The sequence below is a fragment of the Lampris incognitus genome, chromosome 6, assembly GCF_029633865.1.
Source record: "Lampris incognitus isolate fLamInc1 chromosome 6, fLamInc1.hap2, whole genome shotgun sequence".
In the NCBI taxonomy this organism is placed as follows: Eukaryota; Metazoa; Chordata; class Actinopteri; order Lampriformes; family Lampridae; genus Lampris; species Lampris incognitus.
The window spans coordinates 1,206,769-1,219,203 of record NC_079216.1 but is presented as its reverse complement, the minus strand read 5'-3'; the positions used below and the strand labels follow the sequence as shown (position 1 = coordinate 1,219,203).

The window sequence follows — 12,435 nt, the reverse complement described above, 5'->3', positions numbered from 1 at the left end:
AGAACTGGATAGTAACATGGTGAAGTTAGAACTGGCTAGTAACATGGTGAAGATAGAACTGGCTAGTAACATGGTGAAGTTAGAACTGGCTAAAAACCTGGTGGACTTAGAACTGGTGAGTAACATGGTGGACTTAGAACTGGTTAGTAGTATAATGACGTTAGAAATGGTGAGTAGTATGGTGAAGTTAGAACTGGTTAGTAGTATAGTGAAGTTTGAACTGGCTAGTAACATGGTGAAGTTAGAGCTAGTTAGTAACATGGTGAAGTTAGGACTGGTGTGTAACATGGTGAAGTTGGAACTGGTGAGTAACATGGTGATGTTAGCACTGGTTAGTAGTATAGTGAAGTTAGAAATGGTGAGTAGTATGGTGAAGTTAGAACTGGCTAGTAACATGGTGAAGTTAGAACTGGCTAGTAACATGGTGAAGTTTGAACTGGCTAGTAACATGTTGAAGTTAGAACTGCTAGTAACATGGTGAAGTTAGAACTGCTAGTAACATGGTGAAGATAGAACTGGCTAGTAACGTGTTGAAGTTAGAACTGCTAGTAACTTGGTGAAGTTAGGACTGGTTAGTAGTATGGTGAAGTTAGAACTGGCTAGTTACATTGTGAAGTTAGAACTGGCCAGTAACATGGTGAAGTTGGAACTGGCTAGTAACATGGTGAAGTTAGAACTGGCTAGTAACATGGTGAAGTTAGGATTGGTGAGTGACATGGTGAAGTTAGAACTGGCTAGTAACATTGTGAAGTTAGAACTGGTGAGTAACATGGTGAAGTTAAAACTGTTGAGTAACATGCTGAGGTTAGCACTGGCTAGTAAGATGGTGAATTTAGGACTCGTGAGTAACATGGTGAAGTTAGAACTGGCTAGTAACATGGTGAAGTTGGAACTGGCTAGTAACATGGTGAAGTTAGAACTGGCTAGTAGTATGGTGAAGTTAGAAATGGTGAGTAGTATGGTGAAGTTTGAACTGGCTAGTAACATGGTGAAGTTAGAACTGCTAGTAACATGGTGAAGTTAGAGCTGGCTAGTAACATGGTAAAGTTAGAACTGCTAGTAACATGGTGAAGTTAGAACTGCTAGTAACGTGGTGAAGTTAGAACTGCTAGTAACACGGTGAAGTTAGAACTGGCTAGTAACATGGTGAAGTTAGGACCGGTGAATAACGTGGTGAAGTTAGAATTGGCTAGTAACATGTTGAAATTAGAACTGCTAGTAACATGATGAAGTTAGAACTGGCTAGTAACATGGTAAAGTTAGAACTGCTAGTAAAATGGTAAAGTTAGAACTGCTAGTAACATGGTGAAGTTAGGACCGGTGAATAACGTGGTGAAGTTAGGACCGGTGAATAATGTGGTGAAGTTAGAACTGGCTAGTAACATGGTGAAGTTAGAACTGGTTATTAATATGGTGAAGATAGAACTGGCTAGTAAAATGGTGAAGTTAGAACTGGCTAAAAACATTGTGAAGTTAGAACTGGCTAGTAACATGGTGAAGTTAGAATTGGCTAATAACATGATGACGTTAGAGCTGGCTAATAACATGTTGAAGTTAGAACTGGTGAGTAACACGGTGAAGTTAGCACTGGCTAGTAACATGGTGAATTTAGGACTCGTGAGTAACATAGTGAAGTTAGAACTGGATAGTAACATGGTGAAGTTAGAATTGGCTAATAACATGATGACGTTAGAGCTGGCTAATAACATGTTGAAGTTAGAACTGCTAGTAACATGGTGAAGTTAGAACTGGTTAGTAGTATGGTGAAGTTAGAACTGGTTAGTAACATGGTGAGTTTAGGACTGGTGAGTAACATGGTGAAGTTAGAACCGGTTAGTAACGTGGTGAAGTTAGAACTGGTGAGTAACGTGGTGAAGTTAGGACTGGTGAGTAACGTGGTGAAGTTAGGATTGGTGAGTGACGTGGTGAAGTTAGAACTGGCTAGTAACATGTTGAAGTTAGAACTGCTAGTAACATGGTGAAGTTGGAACTGCTAGTAACATGGTGAAGTTAGAACTGGCTAGTAACATGGTGAAGTTAGAACTGGTGAGTAACATGGTGAAGTTAGAGCTGGCTTATAACATGTTGAAGTTAGAACTGGTGAGTAACACGGTGAAGTTAGCACTGGCTAGTAACATGGTGAATTTAGGACTCGTGAGTAACATAGTGAAGTTAGAACTGGATAGTAACATGGTGAAGTTAGAATTGGCTAATAACATGATGACGTTAGAGCTGGCTAATAACATGTTGAAGTTAGAACTGCTAGTAACATGGTGAAGTTAGAACTGGTTAGTAGTATGGTGAAGTTAGAACTGGTTAGTAACATGGTGAGTTTAGGACTGGTGAGTAACATGGTGAAGTTAGAACCGGTTAGTAACGTGGTGAAGTTAGAACTGGTGAGTAACGTGGTGAAGTTAGGACTGGTGAGTAACGTGGTGAAGTTAGGATTGGTGAGTGACGTGGTGAAGTTAGAACTGGCTAGTAACATGTTGAAGTTAGAACTGCTAGTAACATGGTGAAGTTGGAACTGCTAGTAACATGGTGAAGTTAGAACTGGCTAGTAACATGGTGAAGTTAGAACTGGTGAGTAACATGGTGAAGTTAGCACTGGCTAGTAACATGGTGAATTTAGGACTCGTGAGTAACATGGTGAAGTTAGAACTGGCTAGTACCGTGTTGAAGTTAGAACTGGGTAGTAACATGGTGAAGTTATGACTGGTGAGTGACATGGTGAAGTTAGAACTGGCTAGTAACATGTTGAAGTTAGAACTGGTGAGTAACACGGTGAAGTTAGAACTGGTGAGTAACATGGTGAAGTTAGCACTGGCTAGTAACATGGTGAATTTAGGACTCGTGAGTAACATGGTGAAGTTAGAACTGGCTAGTAATGTGTTGAAGTTAGAACTGTTAGTAACATGGTGAAGTTAGAACTGGCTAGTAAAATGGTGAAGTTAGAACTGGCTAGTTACATGGTGAAGTTAGAACTGGTAGTAACATGGTGAAGGTAGAACTGCTAGTAACATGGTGAAGTTGGAACTGGTTAGTAGCATGGTGAAGTTAGAACTGGTAAGTAACATGGTGAGGTTAGAACTGGCTAGTAACATGGTGAAGGGGTGTGTGGGCAACACATTCTGTCATGAGGCCAGCTGGTGCTCAGTGTCTTTTAGGGGAATTAGTCAGTGGATGAATTTTGGTACTGCTGCTAACATTAGTTTGCTCTATTTGAGGGAGAATCTTCCTTTTTAGAGTCCTACTTTGTATCCAAGTGTCAAATTTGAGATACAAAGTAGGATAAACATTATGAGACAGAACTATTTCACTCTTTGCTTTGGGGGAAAAAGTGTTTGCCCTTTGTTTGTGTCTAGACATTGTTTCCTTGCACTTTTCCATCATCCATCATAATTTTAGGGCCACAAGAATACTTGATCCATCTTTCATCAGGGTGCTGTGGCTCTGACCCTTGGCCTCTTGAATGTTTGCAATGTTACTAACTTAGGAATCGGAGGTTATTCTGCTACTGGTCTGGTTTGGAGTCTGTTTGGAAAAGAGAGTCAGGACAAATTTAGGTAGGATGTTCGATTCTTCAGGTGCACTTTTCACTCTCCATCCCAACCTACTCCCACTTGCCCATGCCGGTGTTTCCTCCCTTTTTTCGTTTCTCCTACTTTTTTCGTTTCTCCTACTTCCTCCCTTTTCCCTGATGACTTCTCTTACTTCTTTGACAAGAAGGTAAATGACATCAGATCCTCTTCTCACCACCCGGTTAGTGCTGCTTGCACTATCCCACCCTCTGCACCCTCCTTCACCTCTCCACATCCCACCCTATGCCACCTCACTCCCCTTTCCCCCGACGAGGTTCTAAACCTCATCACATCCAGTCGCCCCACCACATGCTCCCTTGACCCGGTCCCCTCCCCTCTTCTTCTGTCTATAGCACCTGAACTCCTTCCCTATCTAACCCACCTCATCAACACCTCCTTCCAGGCAGGATGCTTTCCATCTGCCTTCAAGACTGCTAGAGTCACCCCCCTTCTCAAGAAACCATCACTTAACCCCTCTGATGTCAAAAACTACAGACCAGTTTCCCTTCTATCCTTTCTATCCAAAACTTTCGAACGTGCTGTCTTTAACCAACTTTCTTTGTACCTCCACCAGAACAACCTCCTGGACCCCAACCAGTCTGGGTTCAGGGTGGGTCACTTGACAGAGACGGCCCTCCTTGCAGTGACAGAATCGCTGCACTCTGAGAGAGCAAACTCTCTCTCCTCTGTCCTGATACTCCTGGACCTGTCAGCTGCGTTCGACACAGTGAACCACCAGATCCTCCTCTCCACCCTCGAGGGGCTGGGTGTCACAGGCTCTGCACTCTCAATGTTTGCAACCTATCTGACGGGTCGCTCCTACCAGGTGACATGGAGGGGATCTGTGTCAGAGCCTCGCAGACTGACTACAGGCGTTCCACTTGGTTCAGTTCTGGGTCCTCTCCTATTCTCCCTGTACAGGACATCCCTGGTTTCTGTTATTCGCTCGCATGACTTCTCTTACCATTGTTATGTCGATGACACCCAGCTGATCTTGTCCTTCCCTCCCTCTGATACACAAGTAGAGACACGCATCGCTGCGTGCTTGACTGACATCTTGGAGTGGATGGCGACACACCACCTGAAGCTCAATCTGGACAAGACAGAGCTGATGTTCCTCTCGGGGAAAGGTTGCCCACACCGAGACCTGGCCATCACCATTGACAACACCGTGGTGACGCCAAATCAGACTGCAAGGAATCTGGGTGTGATCCTGGACAACCAACTGTCGTTTGCTGAAAATGTTGCATCGGTTGCTCGCTCCTGCAGATTTCTCCTCTATAACATCAGGAGGATTTGCCCATTCCTCACCGACGAGATGGCACAGGTGCTCATCCAGGCTCTGGTCATCTCCCGGCTGGACTACGGCAACTTCCTCCTTGCAGGCGCCCCGGCGTCGGCCATCAGACCTCTGGAGCTTGTTCAGAAAGCTGCAGCTCGTCTGGTGTTCAACCGCCCTAAGTTCTCCCACACAACTCCCCTTCTCATGTCCCTACACTGGCTCCCAGTAGCTGCTCGCATCCAGTTTAAGACTCTGGTGCTAGCCTACAGGGCAGTGAAAGGAACAGCTCCTTCCTATCTCCAGGCCATGGTCAAGCCCTACACCCCCGCCCGACCACTTCGCTCTGCTTCCTCGGGACGCCTGGTTGCTACGTCGCTCAGAGGCCCCTGCTGCCGATCGACCCGGTCCTGGCTCTGTTCTGTCCTGGCCCCACAGTGGTGGAATGAACTCCCCACTGATGTCAGGACAGCAGAGTCGCTGCCCATCTTTCGGCACAGGTTGAAAACTCACCTCTTTAAGAACTACTACCCTGTTACTTGTTCTTAGCACTTATTGTATTCACTCATTAAAAAAAAAAACTCTTTTGCGCTTTTACTTTAGCACTGGTTTTGCTCTTAGATGCTTGTTTAGATGCACTTATGACCTCTGATGACTAGTAGTTCTGCTGATTTCCTACGTTAAATGCACTTATTGTAAGTCGCTCTGGATAAAAGCGTCAGCCAAATGACTGTAATGTAATGTAATGTTTCTCTCGTTTGATTCTTCTTTTACTCTTTCCTTCTCAATTATCTGATCTTACCTTGTCTTGCCTTGTCTTCTCCTCTCACTCTCATTCGCTGTCTCCTCTCCTGTTTCTCTCCTGTGTTGCAGAAAAAGGTTGTAGAACAACTTCGAAAAGAGTTGCTGGTCAAACAGGAACCCGAGGCAAAGGTGCAGCTGCAGGTTCAAAGCCAATCAACAGGGGGTGACAACAAGCAGGCTGCCCTCCTCCAGAGCCCCTCTAGCCAGCAGAGCCCCACCCAGATCCCTGGGGGGCTGCAACAGGTCAACATAACCCACACCCACAAACAGAGCCACACATGGGTGATTGACAGGTCAGCATAGCTAAACTTGTCCCTCTCCTCTGCCTCTGTTTGTTTGTTATGTGGGCAGACTCTGACCGTCACACCGGTCCTCACCACTAAGACTCTACCTCTGGTGCTGAAAGCTGCAGCCACGCCTGCCCTGCCCACCTCTGTCCTGCCACAACGCCCTCCCACTGTTGCTATGGTTACCACAGCCATCACAAAACCCGACTCACAGAACTCTCCCATCAACCTTCAGGTGGCTAGCAAGCTGACCAGTCAGAATCCAGAGCCTGTGCGACTAGTTTCCAAGAATGCCATGATGGTAAGTCCTGCCTTCTCTTTGTTGCCATCAAATCCTCGTTGTCATCCTGTAGTTTGACTGTCAGAATATGTATTCAAAACTACTTAAATCTAAATTAGAGAAGTTTGGTCCAGTAGAGATGTTTAACTCTCCCCAGCAGCAGTCCTCAGTCTGGGACATGTATAGTACAGGTCTGCTAGGGTCTGGTTGGATGGAACAAGTTTCTTTGTTCTCAGCCTGATTAGCTTATTGATTTATTGTTGATGGTCCCTGCAGAAAAATGTGTGTAGTGGCCCTATACTGAGTTGAGTTTATGTGTGGGTGCAATTTAAAAGATGTGTAGTTGTTTTTAGTTGTACATATCTGCCATTTTTTCAGAACAAAACAACTGAACAAATACGGCACTCCAAACACTCACTGCACACTAAGACAACACACAGCCTAAGACGATACACACATTCAGACTTCACAGATAAAGATAACACACAATAAAAACAATGCAGATACTTAGGGCCTGTCCTTTAATCCTCACTTGAACACTAGCATCACTAACGTGGTGCATTATGGGTTGTAAATGCTTGGCCAAATATTGCTGTGTTGTGGGAGTGTAAGAGCATATAAAGTAAACATCAAGGACAGTGCTCGTTCTTCTGAGAGAGACGGGACACACTTGTGCACTGACAGTAAGTGCATGAATACGTACGCCAAATACCCAAGTGTTTTAAGTACACATCAGCTGTGAATGATGGGCGAGGCCCTCACACTACACACAGTAAGGCTACACACACTGAGACCATGCACACTAACACAACACACACTCAGGGCTTGAAAGCTGCAGAGAAATCGGGACCAGAGTCCTTTTAGTGGCCAAGTATGTTTGCATGTACTAGGAATTGAGCTTAGTGGTTGGTTGTGTGCTTGTTAAAGACATAAGAAATGATAAAAAATAACAAAAGGCAATAAAAACGGTGTATTAACCAGAAAAAGTATCAGTATATATGAAGAACGTGGTCATAAAGAGATCATAGGGTGAGCACACGTAGGGGTTTGTGTGAATATGACTAATTACATCAGGGTCACCTGTTAGAGAAGCATCTCAGAAAATATTCTTTTGTATGTCATAGTAATATCTACTGGTTGGGTATATATATGAAGAGTTCATTTGCAAAACGAAGGAGTGGCTTCGGGACAAGTCTGTGAATGTCCTTGAGTGGCCCAGCCAGAGCCCAGACTTGAACCCCATTGAACATCTTTGGAAAGACCTGAAAATAGCTGTGCAGCGACGCTCCCCATTTAACCTTACAGAGCTTGAGAGGATCTGCAGAGAAGAATGGGAGAAATACCCCAAATATAGGTGTGCCAAGCTTGTAGCTTCATACCCAAGAAGACTTGAGGCTGTAATCACTGCCAAGGGTGCCTCAACCAAGTACTGAGTAAAGGGTGTGAATACTTATGTACAAGGAATATTTCAGTTTTTTATTTTTAATAAATTTGCAAAAATTTCTACAAAACCTTTTTCACTTTGTCGTTATGGGGTATTGTGTGTAGATTGATGAGAAAAAAGGAATTTAATCCATTTTGGAATAAAGCTGTAACATAACAAAATGTGGGGAAAGTGAAGGGCTGTGAATACTTTCCGGATGCACTGTATGCAATGCATTAATAGCTCAACTGGGTATTTATCTTGACACAATATAGAGTTTAAAACCCGGCCGTCATGCTGATGCCCATGGTGGTTTTAGGTAGGAGTGAAATCCTGGTCGTTCTAGTGGTAAAGGTCGCTGATTCCTGTACTCCTATGGCCACCCACGCCACCATCCCATCATGGAACTGTGACAGAATGTTCACAAATTTGCTTGGACGGCCCAACTTTCTCAGCTCTTGATTCACATTGTCAGAAGCTTTTGAGAGGTTGACAAAAGCCATGAAAAGGTGCTGATATTGTTCGCAGCACTTTTCTTGATAATGTCTTACTGTGAAAATCATATCCACAGTACTCCTGTTCTTTCTGGAAACGTACTGTGACTCTGGCAGCAGGCGTTCTGTCAAGTGCTTCACCGTCTTTCATAGCATGACCTTTGCTAGGACCTTGCCTGCAACAGCTAGCAGGGATATGTCCCGACTGTTGCCGCAGATGGACTTGTCACCCATGTTGTTGTACAGGGTGACAATTTTAGCATCCCTCCATTATTGAGGGACACTCTCCTGTTCCCAGACCTGCAGGATGTACTGCTAGATCATCCTGGTGCACAATTATTGTCCTTGTTTTAGGAGTTCTGCTGAGACACCATCACTGCCAGGGGACTTGTTGTTCTTGAGGGACTTGATGACTGCAAGTTCTTGAAAAGTTGGCGAGTGGTCAAGGTCTGGGATAGGCAGACGAATTGGTAGCTCTTACAAGATGGATTGGTCAGTTGTTGAGTACTGGTTATGTGGGGCTTCAAAATCTTCAGCCCACCTTGCCAGATCTGGTTTTGGTCTTTTGGTCTTTGCAGTTGTGGCGTTATCTTTTTTTTTGCAAAAAAGTAGCTGTTGGACTTATCTGCTTTTTCAAAAACAGTCTTAACATTTCGTAAAGCTACATTTTCAGTAGATTAATTTGATTTATTTCTTGAATTGTGTTACATTTGTTTTTTTCCTCATCAAAGTAATCCAACTTCAGTTTGATATTACTTATAATGGCCAATAAAAATACATGATTTATAGAAATGATCAGAAATGGAGTGACTTGTTTATGCAAATGAACTCTTCATATCTTACCATCACACCAGCCTGTAGACACGTATTGGAGCTCATTTGACCGTGCTTTCTGTGGAAGAGCCTTAGTTCATTTGAGCATTGATGTTGTTGATAAATTATCTTTTAATGGTTGGAATTATTCAGATGTTTAACTAGTACTAGCCAGGCCATTCCATGACACATGCAATGCAGGAGCGAGGCTGGCTAATGAAGGCTTCTCCACACACAAGGTTTCAGCTTTGGAATAAATATTTGTTCTTTATCAAAACTGCAAAGGAATTTTTAGACATAATCAGAAACTGATAAGCCTTTTTCAGATATGGTTGGTGGTTTTGCCAACAACAGAGTTATACTTACACATATAAACCATCAGAACTGCTCAAGAAGCAGGGGAGCAGGTATTAGAAATATACTGGGGGACATGAGCAATGCAATAGGACACAAAAGAGCATCAAGGTCCTTATCACTGACATTCAGCCAAGTTGGACAGCAGCGATATGTTCTGTGACCTATGTGTTGACCACTTTATCACATGGGAAACCAGTTTTCAGTCAAATTTACAGCACATGTAACTCCAGTATTTCATGATACCAGTTATTTTCCAATTGCGAGGGTTGCTGCCCCCTATTTGATACAGGTGTGTGGATTTGGCACAGCCCCTGTGTAAAACTGAAACCAGTAACTGTCCAGTGGACATGGCAGTCTAACACCAGTGGGTAGTACACATCCATTACCTGCTGTGGTTTTGTCTCAGGTGCAGGCCACCACCACCACCTCTTCTGCCCAGCCAATCAAAGTTCCTCAGTTTGTCCCTCCTCCTAGACTGACGCCTCGACCCACCTTTCAGCCACAGGTGCGTCCTTTTAAGAGCCGCCCCCCCAAACCTAAATCCCCAACGATCAGTGTATGAGTGGCCTACATGAGGCGATAAGTTCGTCCTCCAGCAGAGGGCAGCAGTGCACCAAAGCAAACGCTTATGCCTGGCTCCATGGCACTAAAACATTGTTTGCTCTGTGCTGCCTCTACTCTTCTCTTGTTGTGCCTTTTTCCCCACTAAACTGGAAATAACGTTGTTGTGTGTGTGTATGTGTTTGTGGTAAGACCTTGTTTCGTTGCAGCTTCTTGATGTTTTATGTTCTCAGCTGTTGGTGTGTTTAAAATCCCTTAAAGAGAACATTGAGGAGGAATGCATGTGGGAGCGCTGGCTGGGTCTGACAGAGTAACAGTTAACCCCACACATCACTAGCGATCACTAGTACTGTTGTCAGTTGACCCCACACATCACTAGACATGATTACCAGTTATTTATTAACCCCACACACTGCTAGACATTACTGCTACTGTTATTCGTTAACCCCCGCATCACTAGACTTTACTGGCAGCATTATGAATTAATCCCATACGCCACTGGATATTATACATTATAAAGTAGTGGTAGTAGTATTAGTATTAGTGGTAGTAGTAGTAGTAGTAGTAGCAGTAGCAGTAGCAGTAGTAGTAGTGAACCTTGGCGACTGCAGGGGGAAATGGTAGTGGAGTCATCAGTCATCCCAATACAGCCCCTGACAGCCATGGTAAAAGTGAGAGCAGACAACAGTTTTGTGAACTGCGAGAAGGCCCATATTCTTTAGGTGGGTCAGGGTAAGAAGCTGAGAGATACCCAGCCTTTGATTCTGGGGTAATCCCGTGTTTTTTGCCAACACTGTTGATTTACAACAACAATTAAATTCTATTAGATCTGGAATAATGTTGATAAGAAAGCTGGACCTTCAGTTTCTGTGTTTTATGGTGAGACTCCAGCAGAGAGAGACTCAAGGTTCAGCTGAAAATCACTGTGGGCACTCTTGGTATTTTGATGGTGATAGTACCTTCACGACTTGGAGAGCACACTCAGTCTGAATAGTGGAGTTATGTTCCCTTCCTCATCTCCAGGTCAGGCCAAAACCAGCCACACCCACCAATGTGCCCATCGCCCCAGCCCCTCCCCCTCCCATGATGGCGGCCCCCCAGCTGCTGCAACGTCCACTGATGCTGGCCACCAAGCTGTCAGCCTCCTCTCTGCCCTCCTCAGCTGCACCCATACACCAGGTCCGCATCGTTAATGGCCAGCCCTGCACTAAGACCCTCCCCACGGCACCTCTGACTGGCATTGTCATCACTACGCCGGTGTCTGCCACAGCCACTCGCCTTACCAGCCCCACTCACACCCCCAACCCTGACCCCAGTCCCACCCCACCCATTCAGATCAGCAGCCTAGCTCCTGATACAAAGGTGAGTATTCTGAACTTACTCTTGTCCAACAAACACACAAAGAGGGAATCAAAGCTGTTCCATATAAAAGTCTTTCAAAAGTTGTAGAATAAATGAAGTGACAGTAAGTTCCAAATGATTTGAAAACATCCACTCCAGCAGTTGAAGGGAAAGTCCAAACCATTTTAGTTTATTACTAGAATACTATCTTACTTCTTTAAGATGAGGTTATTTGTTTTCTTATGGAAATCCTGTGGAATCACACCATCTGCCAGATATTGTAAATATCAGTATTGTGACAGGATGCTGTCAAGCAGTATTCTGATAGATTCATACTGTGTCTCATAAAGGTTTTACTGGGCTCAGCTTTAACTGAGACTAAAAGAGTTCTTTTGCTACTAGAATTGCTACTTTTTGTGATTCATGGCTGCTCAGACGATTTCTGTCTGACGTTTCTTTGTAATGTACTGAACCTCTCCTCCCCTGACAGACTGTAAAAGGAGTGGGTGTGGCAGAACGCAAGGCTGTTTTGAACCCCCCCTCCTCCACACCCTCTGTGTCGCCACCTCCTAGACCTAAGAAAGAAGAAAACCCACAGGTAAATGCTAGTCTGCTTCCTAAACCACTTAACAAACTAGTACAGATTAGCAGTACGAGTTCTTACTAGGAGGGCAGACCAGTATTGAGCAGAACCAGTTCCATTCTAGAAGTGCAGACCAGTATAAAATATGTGTCAGTTCTGTGTTCTTAAGGTAAGACCAGTACAGTCTAGTGCTATCAGTTCTGTAAGTCAAGTCAACTCAATTTTATTTGTATAGCCCAATATCACAAATTTGCCTCAGGGGGCTTTACACAACATCCTGTCCTTAGGCCCTCACATCGGATAAGGAACAACTCCCATAAACCTTAAACAGGGAGAAAAAACAGGAAGAACCCTCAGGCAGAGCAACAGAGGAGGATCTCTCTCCCGAGATGCACAACCTGACATGATGTTGTGTTTACGCAATTTACACAATACAACACTGAAAGAGGATAACACAATTATAATGCATGGTGGTTAGCATGGTCACCTCACAGCAAGAAGGTCCTGGGTTCGAGCCCCGGGGTAGTCCAACCTTGGGGGTCGTCCCGGGTCGTCCTCTGTGTAGAGTTTGCATGTTCTCCCTGTGTCTGTGTGGGTTTCCTCCGGGGGCTCCGATTTCCTCCCACAGTTCA

General features: G+C 44.4%; 1 protein-coding gene across 1 annotated transcript in view; it reads left to right on the top strand.

Annotated features, from left to right (window-relative positions):
• Positions 1-12,435, top strand: part of phf21ab (PHD finger protein 21Ab) — a 61,526-nt gene that overhangs the window by 34,252 nt on the left and 14,839 nt on the right. The window contains exons 7-11 of the mRNA XM_056282280.1: positions 5,734-5,907; positions 6,016-6,252; positions 9,725-9,823; positions 10,903-11,241; positions 11,711-11,818. Coding sequence (XP_056138255.1) covers positions 5,734-5,907; positions 6,016-6,252; positions 9,725-9,823; positions 10,903-11,241; positions 11,711-11,818 — 957 coding nt within the window. The remainder of the gene's footprint in view (positions 1-5,733; positions 5,908-6,015; positions 6,253-9,724; positions 9,824-10,902; positions 11,242-11,710; positions 11,819-12,435) is intronic.